The sequence below is a fragment of the Urocitellus parryii genome, chromosome 4 (genome assembly GCF_045843805.1).
Source record: "Urocitellus parryii isolate mUroPar1 chromosome 4, mUroPar1.hap1, whole genome shotgun sequence".
Lineage (NCBI taxonomy): Eukaryota > Metazoa > Chordata > Mammalia > Rodentia > Sciuridae > Urocitellus > Urocitellus parryii.
In genome coordinates, this window is record NC_135534.1 from 184433402 (window position 1) to 184451615 (window position 18214).

General features: G+C 40.4%; 1 protein-coding gene across 3 annotated transcripts in view; it reads left to right on the forward strand.

Annotated features, from left to right (window-relative positions):
- The first annotated feature begins 2785 nt into the window (after window positions 1-2785).
- The window catches only part of Slc44a1 (solute carrier family 44 member 1), a 185560-nt gene continuing 170131 nt past the window's right edge, over window positions 2786-18214 (forward strand). For 2 of the 3 annotated variants that reach the window (XM_026415006.2, XM_026414997.2), the window contains exon 1: window positions 2786-3057. In XM_026415006.2, the coding sequence (XP_026270791.1) occupies window positions 3022-3057 (36 nt within the window). In that variant the 5' untranslated portion in view covers window positions 2786-3021. The remainder of the gene's footprint in view (window positions 3058-18214) is intronic. The other variant, XM_026415017.2, reaches the window with a different exon arrangement.

Below are 18214 nucleotides of genomic sequence, written 5' to 3' on the forward strand. Positions count from 1 at the left end.
GATTTTACCCTGCAGCCCCAAGATTGATAGACCTTATAATTTTATCCTGGTTAGTGCAGATGTTCTTCTTACATAAGTTTTTTTTTCCTTTTATGTTTTAAACCCCTTTTCCCAAAAGATGAAGAAAACTAACTAAGTCTTTCCTAAGGGGCTTGCCCTGATGCCATCCCAAGTTGGTGAGATTACTACTGATTACTGGCTAGGGGGGAAGAAAATCTTTCTGAACTTGCTGTAGTTAAATTTCATTGAATGTTTTGTATACTTGTTTATGAGAAAGAATGATTTGCCTCCAAGTCACTCTTTTTCTTTTTTTAGACCTGGTGATTGAACCCAGGGTCTCTGGAATGCTAGGCACATGCTCTATCACTGAGCTATATCCCCTAACTGCTAAATTACTCCTTTTATGAGACTTATTTGGGATGGGAGATGGGAAAGAGACTTGTTCTTAGAAGGTACAGAATATCAATGCAGGAAGCTTTAGTTTCTCTTATGCTAATGGCAAGGTATAATTTTTAAATATCACATTCATATGCATATATGGTGCATACATACATAATTAGTATGTTTACAAAGCACCCTGCAGAACCTTAGGACTCTGAGTCAAATTAACCCTAAAAGGGAAAACTAGAGTTCAAGATCAAGCACAATGGAATGTTCCCTTTCAATCATATCTGCCCATCCTCCATGTCTAGGAAAGAGATTTCCAAAAAAGTAAAATACATTTTTATGAAGCACTTCTACAGGCTGTTACATATTTAACTGCTTCTACAGTTCTAATTACAAAATAAGCATTAGCTACTATATGGAACAAATGCACTAGCCAAAAAGATTTTTATAATCTAAGAGAAATGCTCCCAAATTGACTCTGCTAAGAGAAACAACTCGTTTCTCCTCGATTATAAAGAAGGAAGACAGATGGCTTCTTGTTTAAGACTGTAATTTTACTTTCAGCCTCCTCCCTCGGTTAGAAACAAGATGTACTTTTCTGGCTTTGAGGGGAAAAATCTCAAGGGAAGGATTTTTATTCCTGGCTGTATTGAATAATTCAACAAACATTTGAGAGAACTGAGGGAGATACAAAGGAGAAGATACTTTCCCTTGTTCTCAAGGAGTTTACAATCTAATTGTGGAGTTTACAATCAGAATTGAGAACACACTAAAGTTTTATTTCTTCATCCACATTTAATAGCCTGACGGTTACCAGTAACACACTTCAGATTCACCAGCACTGTGGTATGGTAGAGGCTTGGATCAAATTGGAATATAGGGCAAAAGCAGAGGAAGCAGAGATCTCAAGAAGGACTTGGTGAATGGCTTACTCATGGGGCTACCAGCTGCTTTCTTGTGTTATTTAATCTTAACAACTCTTTGCAGGCATCCCTCTTATCAGCATTTAGGGAAGGAGGATAGTAAGGTCTAGAAAAGTAATGCATCCATAGTCACAGACCCCTGAAATGGTAATGGAACTCACCAACCAAGAATTCTTCTCTTTCTTCAGTTTTTGTCTTTGTCCCTAGCTCCCATTCCAACTTTTCTGTGCTTAGATTTCCTTTCAATGCACATAAAGTCAACTTCTGTACTCTTTTCCTCCCCATAGACTTTGAGTGTATAATCTTTAAACCTTGCTTTCATTTATTTGGTGACCCTATTTTACCCTACAGCACCAAGACTCCAGCACTTCTGAAATCTCACTCCTTTGTAAACAAACATTTTCTTTTCTTCCTGTTCTTTGAGACACTCTTTGATAAGAAGAAATAAGACATAAAGAAGACTTATGACAGTGCCTGATATGTTGTTGTGTTACTATTAATCAAGATCTTTATTCCTGTCACCCTTTAATTGTCCTCACACTGTATTTCTAAAGACTCTTTTGGGGTTGATAATTTCTTGAAGATAGTGACCATGTCTACTTGTTGCTACCCCCAGAATGGATTAATTTAGTAACAGGGACTTATCTCTTTTGTTTATCTCTTTATTTCCAGTGCTGACAAGTTATTTGATCATAGTATCTTTTCTGTAAATATTTTTATATATGAATTAGTGCCCTTTGTTTTTCGTGGACTAGCCTGCACTCAAAAGCTTAGTTCAGATTCAATATGGCTTTGTTTTGAAAGCTTGGAGAACTTTTTGCCTTTTCCCCAGTTCGGACTCTTTATTACAATTTCAACTTGGGTACATTTCTTTACGTTCTTGGTCCCTTCAAGGCTCAGTTTCCACATCAGCAAAATGGGGACGGTAGTAACAGATGATTGTGTGTCTTGGTCTTCTATCATCTATCCCTTCTCCACGGAAGGTTTATTACGTACGCTTTCTTCTGAATTAAAAATGCAGACGACAAAGAGGTGAAAAGTCATCAGAGAACACGGCTGCCTGTCCAAGGGGTAAAGAGAGAAGTCCCCTATACCTCCTCCGTGCCTCCCGGGTCCGGAAGCAACACGGTTCCATTTCGACGGTGAGCCAGCCCGGTCCTCGGGCGCCTCAGCCCTAGATGCCCTCTCGCCCCGAAGCAGCGCTCTGCCTCGGTGCCACCGCGAAACGGGCCCGGCGCCGCGCAAACTCCAACGCGCGCCCAAGGGCCCGGCCTCGTTTTGGCTGCCGCCGCCCTGCAGTCCACGCCGCGCTGCACTGGGGGCGGGGAGTCTGATGGGAGACGCGCGCGGCGCTGAGGAGGCGGCGGCCCGGGAGAGGGAGCGGGAGAGGGACTGGGCGCGGGTGGTGGGAGGCGGGGGACAGGGGGAGGCGCCGCCGCCGCCGCCGCCCGCCCCTTTCCGCTGGGGAGCAGCTGCAGCAGCAGGAGCAGAGCAGGAGCCGCGCAGCCGCCGCCGCCGCCGCCGCCGGGGGATGTGGCCGGCGCCTGCCCCGAGCCGCGCTGCCTCCTGAGTACTCGCCGCCGTCGCCGTCGCCGCCAAGTCGTGCGGGGCCAGGCCGCGCCCTCCCTGGGCGCCCGCCGGCTCGCATGCCGAGGGGCTCCGGGGCGTAGCTGCGCGCCCGGCGCCGCCTCCGGGCTCCTCCGGCCCCGCCATGGGCTGCTGCAGCTCCGCCTCCTCCGCCGCGCAGGTGAGGGGCTCCCGCCTCCCGGCCGCCCGCCCGGATGCCTCCCCCGCGCCGCGCCGCCAGCGGGTGCCCGTTCCCGGTGCTTCTCGCTTCCCCAGCCTCCCTTCACCCACCGTGCACTCCAAAGACCCCTACCGCTCCTCTCCCTCCCGCGCGTCCCGCAGATGCCCCTACGCTGGCTCCGGTAGCTGCCGACCCGCAGGCGCCTTTGCGCGGCCCCCGGTGCGCCCTCAGCTCTCCCCGGTCCCTTCCCGACTTGGCCTCCTTCTCCCGGTCACACCTGAGCGGCCCGTCCCGCCCGCCTGCAGGTAGAGGCTACACAGGCGCCTCCTGTCTGCCCCAGGTGGCATGCCTTTCCCGGCCTTGCTCCTCGGTTCCCACCTCGGTGGAGTGTTTCCCTCCCATCCGCCGACTATCTTCTGGTTCCAAGAAGGTGTACCCCCAGCTTGGGCTCTTCACCTCTTTGCTTGATATCGAATTCCAGTTTCTGCTCCATTAGATAATCTGTCCCTTTTCTCTTGCCCGCCGTCACCCGGCCGGGTTCAAGTGTTGCATCGGGTCCCAGAGCCCTTCCACGGCCCTTTTCCCAGCTCCCACTCGCTCGCTTCCTACCCCATCCCCCCTTAGTGCCTTGACCCCGGGCACCCGGGCCTCTCTGCACACCGAGGCCCCTGCGGGAGCGCCGGGACTGGGCTGGGAAGGAGATTGGGCACCTGGTGGGTGACGGGAGCAATACGGAAACTCCCTCTTTGTTGCCAGTGTAACAGGAGGAAGAGGTGCCGAATTTAGTTTTTCTGTGGGCACTGGCTGAATGTTGTCGCTGAGATGCAGAGATTTCTCCCAGTCTGTACCCTGCCCCCATCCAAATTTCGCTAACCTCCTTCCCTTCCAATCCAAGCTCTTACCCTGGGTGGAAATGTTTAGACAACTGTTTAAGGATCAAATGTAATAGAACTTGACTGCTGGCCACTAATAACTGAGAGGACCTGTTTGTAAATTACCTAATTTAGTGGATTAGTGAGTGTATTTACAAATACGATAAAAAGCAATCAGGAATACTGCATCAAACTGTCTGGTGGTGTTGTATGAAAAATAGGCTCTGACAACGCCTGGGATGTAATCTCCACAGTTTCATTAGCGTAGAATTTTAACAGTGCTCTGTGATTTGCGTGGGGGGGGGGTGGTGGTGAGAAACGGACTCTTGTTTTTAGAAATAAAGGCTTGTTGGTTCTTGGAAAAGCAAAATGCTAGTTTGGGGAAAAAAATTCCTCCGGAGATCTAGCATCTGTGATAATGCCAGAAGTGTTTTGCTGCTGCTAAATGACTATATATAACTCAGTTTTAAATAACCTGCATTCTTGATCTGCAAATCTTGAGATCTGTTAGAGAAAATGCCTAGAATTGCAGATGCATGGAGAACATTTTATGCTTTATTAGGTATCCATCCTATTTGTCCAGTTGTTATGCTGATGGGTTTAGTTAAACCTTCCCATTCAGTTAGAATAGCAAAGAAAAACTATGTGTGGTGGTGTTAGGATAGGTCAGGGTTTTCATATTAACAAATATAGGTGGAAAATTATAGAGATCTTTCAACTGCTTAGGGATATTTTGGGACAGGGCTTCTAGTTGGGTACTGTTCATTTAATATTTATTTAAATATAACCTTCACCAAGAGGTGTCTTTCATATATATATTGCCTTTCTTTTCAGAATTGGGTTACTTTACTTTCTCTATTGGTGATAAAATGCCTTTAAGACAGGAAAGTATTGATAGTTTATGGATAGTATGTTCAGTGCATGAACAGTTTAATTTGGGAGGGATGGATTCTGCACTAGCTCTGTTCAGGTAGTGGATCTTACATTTGTCTGTCTCCACATCATACTTTTCAAAATGCTGTCAAATGCATCATTTTGCTTTTTTCCTCCTCTTCACAGCCACTGTTTCCTTCATGCCGTGTTCTACACACAAGATGCATGTCATGCACCCAAGGGGGTATTTTTTTCTGTGGATTCCTATAGCCAATCAGCAACTGTCACAACCTTTGAGTTCAGCTTTGGGGACTTGTAGTGTTCAGTGGAGCATGGAGAAGGCAGGTTTTGTGCCAAAGAGCTGGTCATCTTTTTTTTTTTTTTTTTTTTTTTTTGTATTTGAGGTTTTGGGCATCATTTTTCATTTGTGAAGTATTTCCAATCTGCTGGCATTTTAATGCTCCTTTGAGAAGCATCACATATTTAGAATTGTATTTTATCTATCTATATGTGTAGTTGAAACAAAATAGGGAGTGCAACTTTAAATCTTCTTTATCTGTAAACCTTCATATCATCCAGCCTCTCTTAGGGGCATGGAATGTACTTTCAGGCAGAATATGTTTGTTCCTACTGGATTATAAGCTTCTTGAAAATAGCAGCTGCTTTTGTTTCCTTATCTTTGTGTTTTCTGCAGTGCTTCACTGTACCTTGTACATAATAGTTGCTCAGCAGTAGTCATTGAATGGAATCTATACACACAAATTTGAATCATCTAGCTGGTAACTGACATTGATTATGAATGCAGCCCTGACCTATGTTTCACTTGTATAGGCTGGTTGACTAATTCCACCGAGCCATCCTCTTCTGAACTCAAACCTCAACTGTGTAAATTAAAACTTTCATCCTTTCCCCATTTCTTTCTATTCTGTCATTGGTATCATTAGCTTGTAAAATTGAGCAGATTTTCTCTTGATTCCCTGCTCAATATTTCAATTGGAGCCATGGCTATAATATCTTATAAGATCTTGTCTGCAAACTCTAATGATAACCTGCCTAGTACATCAAAATGTTATTCTTTGAGGTAAACTGCAGTCCAGTATAGCTTTTCTCAGGGGTATTGTCAGCAACTTTGAAGCCCAGGTAGACTTTATCAATTGAAATATATTGTCTTTTTGTAGTAGGGATTCACTTTTGAAATGTATTGTGTTTTCCCTTATAGCCTCTTGCTATGTTTAAGATACTCATAAGAGTTTATAGTGTCCCAAACTTTTATCTCTTGTAATTTGTCTTGCTATTATTTTCATTATTATTTTCTTGCCAGGGTCTGGATATTAATTTCCCATCCAAAGAATTATCCTGATTTAGGATTTAAATTTACCAGGTGTCACATTCTATACTAGTATTTCATTGCTGAAGGAGCAAAATCTTGGCAAAATAATTTGTACTATATCAGGCATCCAAGAATCTTAACTGTCTTAGTCTGGGCTCTTATAGACTCTTAATTAGGTCTGTCTGTCTGTCTTTTTTTATTAGTGACCATTACAAGTTGTTTAGTAATTACTGAAAACAAGCTGATACATGTTAGTCTTTACTTAAGTCTCTTTGAAAAGAACATAAAAGTAAGATAGTTTTGGGTTTCTTTTTACAGCCCTAATCCTCCCTAAGACTCTTAAAATTTATTCCCATCTCTCCATAATTCGTTTCTTCTATTATAACCTGACATAATTTCTATTCTTGTAGTGTTAAACTTCAAAGTTCACTTGTAAATCTTCAGATTTATTAAATGTTCTTTCCCATTGACAAACCAGTTTAAATGAAGGAGGCTTTTGAAAGATTACTTAGCAAATTGCCGTAAGTCTTTGTCGTTAATGGCTAGATCATTATTTCTCACAGCAGTGCTTTGGAGGCCAGGAGATTTCGCAAGTATTCTGAAGTTCTGTGTCCTTCAGTTCTATCCTTAGAAATTAAGAATGGAATAGAGGAGAATCTTTCCGGCTGAACAAATGGCTCCTTATCTGACTGATTTTAGCAGAATTTTGTCTACTATCTTATCCCATGGTCTTAAATTGAGGGCTGTATGTTTAACTGTCTTATTCTAGCTCTTACATCTTGTTTAAGAGTAATGAAAAGTAATCAGAAATAGTTCACAAATACTGGTTAGTATTTGAGTACCTTAACTGCCTTAAGATAATTCTGATAGAATTTATAGTCTATACCTGCTTTGTAGAATTTGAAATCAGGTGGAGAAAATAAAATTTGAAGAGTATAGTGGAAATTTCCAACAGAGACTAAGTTGTTCAATTAAAATATGACCTGCAAAATAAATCTTGTTGAAAGTCATGGCATAAAGATGTTTTTTTTTTTTTTTTTGCCTTAAGAATACTGTGCCGTTAGCATAGAGGATCATAATAATTGTTATGTGCCTGTTTTTTTCATATCCATTTCCATGTTTTAATCTCTGCAGTAACTCAGGTTGATTTTACTTCCATTTTACAGATCAAGAAATTGAGACTTGGAGATCAGGAAACATGGATCAAGTTGCAGAGCTACTAAGTGATAGATAGCTTATCTTCTGAATATGGATTGTGTGCTTCTTCATTTATGTTCACATACATAAATCGCAGCTCACCCCCACTTTTTTTTTCATTTTTAGAGAAGGTCAATTTTGGATTAAAGAGTTTCCAAGTTAAATTTTATGCCACTATTTTGAACTTCCTGCAGGTACCACCTGAAGAGTAACATTGTATAATATAGCAAAGTTAGTACAGTTAGAATGTTTCCATGCTTACCAAATTTTATGGGATACCTCTAGATGTGTTAACAACTCTATCATATAAAAATGCTGTAGATTGGGCTGGGGTTGTGGCTCAGCAGTAGAGTGCTCACCTAGCACATGCGGGGCCCTGGGTTCTATCCTCAGCACCACATAAAAATAAATAAGTAAAAGGTATTGTGTCTTAACCACAACTAAAAAATAAAATATTTTTTTAAAAATGCTATAGATCTGGGAAGATAAATATGTTTAAAAATATATTCTGATACTGGTTATTGTTTAATAGCTGTTTTTCTATGCAGCCTTTGTCCCCCAACTACCAACAAAGAATGAAATACTTTAACTTTATAAGTTCTGGTTGGGTTTTAGGGACTCTGGGAGAACTAGAGATGAACTGGTCTTACCTTCTCACTTTTCTGTATATTTAAACTGGACTTTAAAAATGTGAAGTAAAGAAAGGTACTATAAAGTAGCTGGGACCAGAACCTACTTAGTCTCATAATCTCTTGCTCTTAATATTTGTTTTTGGTACTAAGGATTGAACCCCTGAGTGCTTGCTGAGCTACATCTCGGCCTATTAATTAATTAATTAATTAATTAATTAATGTATTTTTCCATTATTTTTTGGAGGGGGCATACCAGGGATTAAATCAGGGGCACTCAACCACTGAGCCACATCCCCAGCCCTGTTTTGTATTTTTTTAGAGACAGGGTCTCACTGAGTTGCTTAGTGCCTCCTCGCTTTTGCTGAGGCTGGCTTTGAGATCCTCTAGCCTCAGCCTCCCAAGCCACTGGGAAGTGTGTGCTACCATGCACAGTTTACTGTTAATTCTTAATGTTTTAGTTCTTTACCTTCCCAAACTTTGCTACATATTACAATCACTTGAAGTTCCACTGGTAATTCTTACATGCCACCAAGGAACCACACTGTTCTTTACCTTTCCCTAGGTGATTTCATCTCTTCCAGTGATTTCAGTTCTCAGTTACAACCTGTATGCTGTTAATTCCCAAGCTGAACTACGGAATTGAAACAAACCTTTTCTTGGCATCTAATTGTCTTAAGCAATTGATTGACACCAGAACATTGTATAGGTGTCTCAATTCAGCATGTCTAAAACCAAAACTGGACTCAACACTTGTGAATCTGTTCCTCACTTGCATGTCTTTTTCCTTATGTCTTAGTCACTGAATGAGACCCATGTCTTGATTGTGGAAACTGGAAACCTGAGTCATAGAGGGAGACCACCTTCCACTTTTCCATTGTAGTCACCACATCTTGTCTCACTTACCTTTCAACTCCACTGCTAACACCTCTCTTGAAGCCTGTGTCTCCTCCAGTCAGGACCTTGGTTACAGGTTTCCCTATATTCATTCATACTGTCTTCTGAACTTTTTCTGTACTGTAGACTTTTTTTTTTTTTTTTTTTTTTTTTTTGGTACCAGGGATGCTTTACCACTGAGCCACATCCCAATCCCCTTTTTTTGTATTTTATTTAGAGACAGGTTCTCATTGAGTTTCTTAGGGCCTCACTAAGTTTCATACTACACTGGCAAAGTTGAGTAGTTGAACTCACGCTCCTCCTGCCTCAGCCTCCCCAGCCACTGGGATCACAGGTGTGCCTCCACCCCCGTCTTATACTGTAGTCTTAATGATTTTTGAAAATCCAAAGCTGACTGATTGTGTTCCTCTCCTACTTAAAACCGTTTGGCCTCTGATTGCTCTTGGGACAAAGACCAGAATCCCTGAGCCAGGCCAGCATGACCCTGTGTGGACTGGTCTCTTCTCTGTGGCATCCTCATCTTATTTGGAGGCTTTTGTTTTTTAAATTTTTTTCCTGATTCAGCCTCATTGGTTTTCCTGCCAGTCATGTTCATTCCTCTGTAGGGCTTTTGCGCGTTCACTTTTACAAAAGGGTCTTTGCTTCTCTCCCTGGCTGCCTTTGTCTGGTTACCTTGAGTTTCAGCCTCAAGTTCACTTCTTTAGAGAATGCTTTTCTGATTCTTCAAACCAGGCCATGTTTCTTCATTAAACTCCCCAGACCTTTATTTGTTTCCCCTTTGAGCACTTAAAGCAATACGTAAGTAACTATGCAGTTACTCTCAATGTCTACACCAGCAGTTGGCAAACTAGCCCATGAACTAAATCTGACTTGCTCACCTGTTTTTGTAAGACAAGCTAAGAATGGTATTTGTATCATTAAATAGTTGAAATAAATCAGAAAGTTATTAATGAAAATTATATGAAATTTGAATGTCATTGTCCATAAGGAAAGTGTTATTGGGACACAGCCCTAGGAATTCATTTACTTATTGTCTATAGCTACTTTCATACTGCACTGGCAGAGTTGAGTAGTTAAGACAGAGACCTCATGGCCTGCAAATGTTAAATATTTACTTTGTGACTCTTTACAGAAAATGTTTGCTGACCATTGTTCTGGGTTGGATTGATGAAGAGGCAACCTTATCTACTTTGTTTATTACTGTTATTCTATGTATTTAGCTGTACTGGCACATGGTAGGTATTCATGAAATGTTTGTACAAATTGACAAATATTCCTTTTCCTACCATCGACAGATTTCTACCTTAGCAACTCTGGTACTTTAAGATCTTGATGCAGAAGTCTTTTTGAAAAGATTGATTCTTTAGAAGAAGATAGTCAATAAAAATGTCAGCAGTATTCTGACTTGGCTTGTGGCTAAGTCTGAATAAAGTTTTTAATATAGTAATATTTCTTTCCTTTTAATATTTGTTTTCTCATTTATTTGGAACATGACATAGCATAATGTTCCAAATTTGTATTTATGTTTTATATCAAATTCAGTATCTTTTTAAAAAGATATTTGCATTTTTCAGTGTTTTAATATACTCAACAGAGGAGTGTCCATTTTCCCCCTTTGCTGGACTCCTTTCTAACATCACAATATAGTAATAGTTGTATAAGAGGACTTATTTATTAACAAACATTTATTTGATAAACTTGAAATTTTTGTGTGTGTGCATGTGTGAAAATAACATTACTTCCTCATAGGTGCTTTCTATAACATCCCACAACCACTATTTAGACATTTAGAGACACTCTAAAGAGTGATTTTTATTTCAATTTTTAGGGTTACCAGATATGTTGAAAATTATTAAACAGAAGTGTTTTATTTCTGGATACATTTGTATAATGTCAAGTAAGGAAAACAGAAGATGGAAAAATGGAAAAGAGATGATTACTTCAAGATACTTAAATAGCAGTAAATATATCTGGTAGCATTGTGATAATATGATCAGGATCTTTTAAGATTTGTCATTATAAACCACTTAGGATTTTCCAGCTGTAAGAAATAAACAACTACAACAAAACACCCTTAAATCCGAACAATGGAAATATTAAGGAAGATATATTATTTATTTTTACGTGGTGCTGAGGAGTGAACCCAGTGTCCCACGTGTGTGAGGCAAGCGCTACCCCAGCCCTCTTCTGTCATTTTAAGGAAGGTAACTTCCTCTGATCCAGAGATGTCTATGGCTTTTGCTGAGCCAACAATCTCCACTGATTTTCCTTTAATAGGAAATAGGGAATGCTGCATATTTATTTCTAAACAGTGTCTAGCAAGGGAGAGGCAAAGGACCCAATAATTAGTTCAGACCCACCAGGATTTCCCTGAGTCTAGTGGGGTAGGTGGGGTGGGTGAAATAACATCACAAAAAAAAGTAGGACTTAGCCAGCAAGGCAGAGGTGTGTGTGGCTGGGGGAAGTGGGGTCGTGTGGGAAAGAGCAGCTGGGTAAAGCAGTCACAGTAATCTTACTCTGCCCCGACAGGGTTCTAGCCATTGTGGAAAACCCTGACTTTCTCCTTTGCTCGCTCTCACTGCCTTTCCCCATCTGACCCAAGGATAGTTCCATGTGAAGAAGAGCTGCTGAGGCTGGAGTAAGGTGACAAAGCTAGTTGGTATTCCTGCAAGCAGTGGTCCCTAAGGAAGCCTTAGAGGTTTGAACCTCTTCTCTCAGTTTTTCTAAATCCTCACTTTTGTCTGCATTTATCCATTTGGTATTCATTTTTTCCCCTTTCCCTAAAAATTTCATTTTCCTTTCTTCCCACTACCATTTGAGACACTTAACGAACTATAATACAGAGTAGAATATATTCAAATATAGTAAAGAGGTAAAAAATGAGTGCCTCTATTTTCTTTTTTATTTACCTGCTTAATTTCATTTTTTTCTTATAAGCCATTAAAAAAACCCTGAAAATTCCCATTATTATTTGGGCTTCTCTGATATTAAAAAAAAAAAAAAAAAGAAGAGCTTTTCAGCACGCCAGATTCATCTCTGCAATAAATAGATAATAAGAGACAGGGAAATAATGAACTAATATGTAAATATGTTCAATCTTGCTACTCAGATTAAATCATACAGGCACCGTTTTACACTTGAAACTTTGGTAAAAGTTAACAAAAAATATTAATTGCCTGTGTGGTTTTTGACGCAAGTATACTTTTTTGATTGCTGAGTAAATTGGAATGACCCTCCTGGGATACTGCTTGACAACATACATTAAAAGACATTTTAAAAAGTTGACATCCTTTGTTTAGTAATTCAAAAGCAAAGAAATATGCAGGAGTCTTTCTATTGAAGCATATTTATAATAGCAAAAGAGCTCAGTATTAAACATTACATTTCTGTTGTCAAACTTTGTTTTTTAATGCAAAATTTATTAAAATGTAATCTATTACATATCCTCATCCCCAACTAGATGATCCTTTAGTGAGTAAGTACCTTTTTGCCTTCTGCATAGGAAAGCCCTTCCCCACTTCTCTCAAAGAATATTCAGATCTAGAGGACTGAACACTGTTGTACACTAGCAGGAGTATGAGCTCTAGCTAGATAATAGACATTTGAATCTTGACTCTGCCCTCAGCTGGACTATTCTTTAATGCCCCAGTTTTACCAGGTGGAAAATAATAGAAACAGTAAAACCTGTCTCATAGACTTGTCACGAACTATTCAAACCATGAAAATACCTTAGAAATTACCATATTTATGTAAACAAAAATCTCTTAAATGTTCTGATATCCACTAATCCTTTCCTTAAAAAAAAATCTTGTTTGAGTTTTGGAATAGAGACCTTGACTTTCAGAAATGTTAACATGTCAGGGAGATGAGTGCTGAGAATGAAACCAACAACAGTAAAAAGGAGAGGCCAGGTGGAGTGGTGGGGAGCTCAGGGAATGGGGAAATCAAGGAAGGATGGAGAGTCAGAGAGTAGGCTTCCTGAAAGTACTCTTCATCTGGCCTGGAAGACTGGGCTTGGAAAATGAGGAAGATGGACAGATTTTAATAGAAAGGGAGAAAGAACGTTCCAGTGGAAAGGCCAGCTGGACCCAAGGCAAGAGACACACAGTCAGATGCTGTGTGGAATTTACTATGTTGTAGTGTGGAAAGGACACCTGACCCGAGAAGAGAGAGGAGATGTTACCTGTAGGAAAGGCATTGGTATTTGAAGGGGAAGGGAAATGGGTAGCCATGGAGGGTTTTTCCAGAGTGGTTTAACGAAGTCTAGGAGTATGCTTGTGCCCGAAGTGGGAGAGATGGAAAGCAGAGGCCACACAGGAAGCTGTCCGATGACTCAGACCAAACAGTATAAATGGGAAACAGATGTTATGGACTTTCCTGACTTCTGGATGTGAGGGATAAAGGAGCGTGTTAGGATAGAGGTTTAGAATGCCATATAAAGGGAGAAGGGAATTGTAAGTGATGAAAGTGGAAGTTGAGACCTGGGGTTGGAGGAATGATAGTATGTGGGGAGGGGAAGGTGAATTCCATTTCTTATGGACTGGATTGAGGTGATACTGTTGTTAATGCCTTCAGCTCGTATTTCTCGTAGTCAATTGAAGACCCACAACAGGATTTTAGAAAATCCTTTTAAGTCATAAGTATGGAGGTGATGCTTTAAGGATGAGCAATACCCAAGAGGCAGGAAAGGGCCCTGAATACCAGAGCTGGTAGATCGCTAGTGGATAAGCACAGGGAACATGGATGGCCAGTCATACTGGGGACTTATTGTTTGAAGGGCTCTAGGCTAGATATCTTATATACACTTCCCATTTTATTCTCATAACTCTGAGATGGGTACCTCAGATGGAACTGAGGGTCAAAAATGTTAGGTAGCTAGTCCAAGATCAGCAGATCGAGTGAAGTGTGGGTATTTCCTGCTGCAGTAGGGTAGGCCTTCTTAATGAGAACTAGTAAGTCAGTGATATTTTGAAAGTACCTTAATTCTGTCACTTTTGTCACTTAAATTCAGAGATTGTGCTATCTATTCTCTCTTTAAATTATATGTAGGTTGATTTTTAAATCAGCACACCTCAAACTAGTGGTCAGGGTATGACTATTTGGGGGCAGAGTCCATGTAAATGGTTTTTTATTGAACTTGAGACTCTAAGGGACTGTCATTTTCTTTTAAGAGCTTTCATAAGTTTATCATGACTCACTGATTCTTGGTTTTTTGTTTTGTTTTGTTTTGTTTTGTTTTTGGTACCAGGATTGAACTCAGGGGTGCTTTAACACTGAGCCACATCTCTAGCCCTTTTTATATTTTTCATTTTGGGACAGGGCCTCACTAAGTTGCTGAGGCTGGTTTTGAACTCATGATCCTCCTGCCTCAGCCTCCCAAGCTGCTGGGATTACAGGCATGAGCCATCCTGCCTGGTGTATGACTCAACTGATTCTTGAGAATATAGTTTTCAGTGTAGAGTATATATTTATATGTTTCAGCCTTTATCAAAACCTGGCCTCTGAAAGTGTTAATGTAATTGATGCTCATGTTATTAAATATTGAGTTTCAACAAGGCTCTGGAGAGCTGTAAGAAAGGAAAGGGTGAAGAAATGGCCACAGTGAAGTTGATTTATTAGCACAGATTATTAGATGCACATTAAGATCAAATTACAAAGGCAGAGATTCTCACCACTAGGGCAAGAGATGGAATTGTTTTGTTTGGTTTTAACTGCACTTTAAAAACTCAGAATATTTATAAGAGTGTTATCCTTGCTTGCAAGGCCCAGAAGTTCTTCCAGATCTGTTTTGCATGTGATTCTATATTTTTACAATTCTAAAAGCATCAAGTATTAGAAAACGGCTTGAAGACATTAAGTTTTAAAATCCAGCATAGTAAGTATATTTTCCTCAGGAAAACATTTTGGAATGGACCCTTCTGGTTGAAGCATATTTCCGTTATGAAGGTTTGGAAGTAAAACTTTAATAAGATATTTCATTTTAAAAGTTTATAGTTTAGTTTGATCTGAGAACGTAAACCAAGACCAAATGGAAATACATGTTTCTCTTGAGGTAGTTACAAGCAAAAGGAATAGAGAGTCTCCTGGGCCAGTCTCTAGGACCTGCTGCTTCTTGGTAGGTGTTTCACGTTCTGCCCCATTTAATGATAAAATGTTACTTCTGCAAGAATACCTTAATCAGGGTTTCCCCAAGTATGTGCTTCCTAAGCACCAGGACTCCAAGATGGTTCTCCACAAAAGCGGTCTGATGTCAGAAAAGTTTGGGAAGTTCTTGCTCACTCCATACCACCTCCCTCACTATGCTCCCCGTTCAAAAAGTCATTGTGCATGTTAGTGTAGTGACAGGTCTTTACCTTCAGGAAATCACTTTAACTTGGACTATCTGACCTTCTTTGGACTCATCCCTCCTTAAATTTTGTTTTCATTGTATTTTCAACTACTGGCATATTATAGAGCACCCTTGGAAAATCACTGCTTGAAATGTTGTTTCAGAATTCCATTCTCCTGGCCACAAAAGTAAGAAGGTTGTTGGATCAGGTAACTTGCCACTCCACAGATTTGAAACTCAGTCCACACATATCACAAACTTCAATGTGTTCTTTGAAATACTGGCCAAATAGTGTAAATAGATTTCAAGTCACTCAAGTATATTATAAATTAAAAGCCTTTCTTGTGGACTATTGTTTGTACTATGAGTAGTTTGAGATCTCCAAGGAAATTAGAGAAGGAAGAGTGGTTTACTGAAGGAAACTTCAAACTTGAAACTTTAGGATCTGAACTTCTCTGGGGCCACCTAAGCCAAGAGCAAGAGGGGAACCAGCCCTCTGTACTTGGGGTTTCCTCCTTTCCTCCAGGTCTGCTGCAGAGACATTAGGGGCAGTTAGTTATCACTTAATACTACAGATGGTCATGTAGAGATGGGACCAAGTTAAAGTGATTTCCTGAAGGTAAAGAGGAGGAAATGACCCTTCACTACATTAACATGCACAATGACTTTTTGAACGGGGAGCATGGTGAGGGAGGTGGTATGGAGTGAGCAAGAACTTCCCAAACTTTTCTGACATCAGACCGCTTTTGTGGAGAACCATCTTGGAGTCCTGGTGCTTAGGAAGCACATACTTGGGGAAACCCTGATCAAATCATGACTTTTTTTTTTTTTGGTTGGTGCCCAAGCAAATAATAGGTTCTCAATAAATGTTTATTGAACAAATGTGGAGGAGGAATGGGGGTGGGTATTTGGAGACTAAAATTTTAGTTAGTGATACTGTTAAACAGAACCTGTCAGTGGAGGGAAATAGAAATGAACTTAAAAATGAAAACAGTTAACTATTTAAAACGTTGAAGTTAATTCTGGTGGGCTTTTGAACCTGACCTTGCTAGCATGTGTTCTTCTGTTATAATGAGGTCTCTGTGAGCACCTCACAGTCAAAGAAAAGAAAAAAGCTCATCATAATAGATACCTCCGGGCTCATCAACACTTAAGTATGCCAGGTCAACTGCATAGGTCAATAGATTTACAAGAATGAAGGTTTCCTTCCCTTCTGTCCACTCCTATCCCAGCCCAGACCTATCCTTGTTTCTGGCCCACAGTGCAGAAGAAATGATGAAAGCCCTTCTGGTCCAGCTCACTGCCTGCCCGGGAGCAGAGTGAGGAGAGCCACAGATCCTACAAATTTTGTTCAAATTGCCACCTGGAGGGTGGAAGCAGCAGCTTTGCCAAAACCAGCCCTGCTGCTGATAAGCACAGGAGAGAGGAATCTCCAGGGCAGGGACAAGATGCGGAAAAGAAATAAAAAATGTCATTAGAATTTTAAAAATTCCAAGCTGGCCACACGTGTTGGCTCTGTTCTGCTCAGGCTGCTCCGTACTGGGTTCAACAAAGAATGAGACTTCTGCTCTGAAAGCATGCAGTCTATTAAGGAGACACTACAGAGGAGAGTTGCTGCTTTGTTAGGGTGCAGAGCCCAGCTGAATCCTTTTTAAATAGCCAAGTGTTACTCTGGTTTACAAGGTAAAGTACAGATAATTTCTAGGTAGATTCCAAACTAATTTTCAAAACTAAGAGCCATAATTACAAAAGTGTCCCTGAAAAAGCTGGATGTTATTCTTGAAGTATGATTTGTGTTGATGCTTAACTGGGGAGAATGGAGTTCAGTAAACTTAGGATAAATTTATTGTGTCTAGTGACACAAAGTGAAAGAGAAAATACTGTCCTTAAATAGAAAAAAAAAAAAAAAAGCTTCAGATGCCTATAGGCAAGTCACAGTGACTCTTCAGACAGTCCTGTAGACAAGATGATAAGTACTATGCTTAATATTTTAATCTCCATATTGAAATCACTAACAGTTAAGATGTGATTTTTGTTCTTTGATAGAGCAAGGCTCTAGAAACTTAGAACACATCAAATTTTTTCTTTTATTTGGCTAATCCCTTTTACTGCCTTATCCATTCTAGTCATTAGTCTGCCCTGTCACCTACTAGGAAACCCAGCTGCTCTTGTCATGGCCCTAAAGTCTCATATATAACTAGGTACAGAGCCCTATCTAATAGCCCAAAGCCACCAAACAGGGTCCAGAGTGGATTCAGAACCCCCGGTTCTTCAGTTCATTTCATAATGGTGTATCAGGCCACCTTGTTTCTCATCCAGCTTTCTCCCACTCATGCTTTTCTCATTTACTCTTTAAATATTTATACCTCATCTGCTTCCAAAAATATTTTTAGATGATTTGTAATCAAATGTAAATATATTTAAGACTTTTGAAATGAAAAACTGAAAGCTCAGAAGAGGTGGTGGTGGGATAAATGGAAGAGGAAGCACGAATGTGCTGAATGCTTGAACAGCTTTACCCACCAACATTTCTAGTCCTGTTTTAGAATGGTACCAATTCAGAGGACATTTTGACACAGAATCCTTCCACAGAACTGTACTACTGGCACAGACATAAGAGGTCTATAGAATAACCAACCAAGATAGTCATGAGTTTTATATCATGGCCACTAAATGGGTTTTATTCAGGCTCTGCTTAGATGACTCCTGCTATAGAGAGCTGCTGCTGCCTGGTAAAGTTCATTCTATTCTCAGGTGTTAGAAATTTATTATTGTATGTTGAGCCCTGTGTCCATGTAACTTCATGTTGGTCCTGATTCTGTACCCATTAGCCAGAATAGAATGAAAAGCTGACATCAAGTCTTTAATACGTGCCAAGTTGTGTGTGTGTGTGTGTGTGTGTGTGTGTGTTTTAAAGTTAAAAACAGTATATGCAACCATTCTAAAATCATGCTGCTAGTCCTTTGCTATTCTGCGCTCCTCCTATGCTTCGATTTTTAAATTCTTTATGCATTGATGTTTATTTACTTTT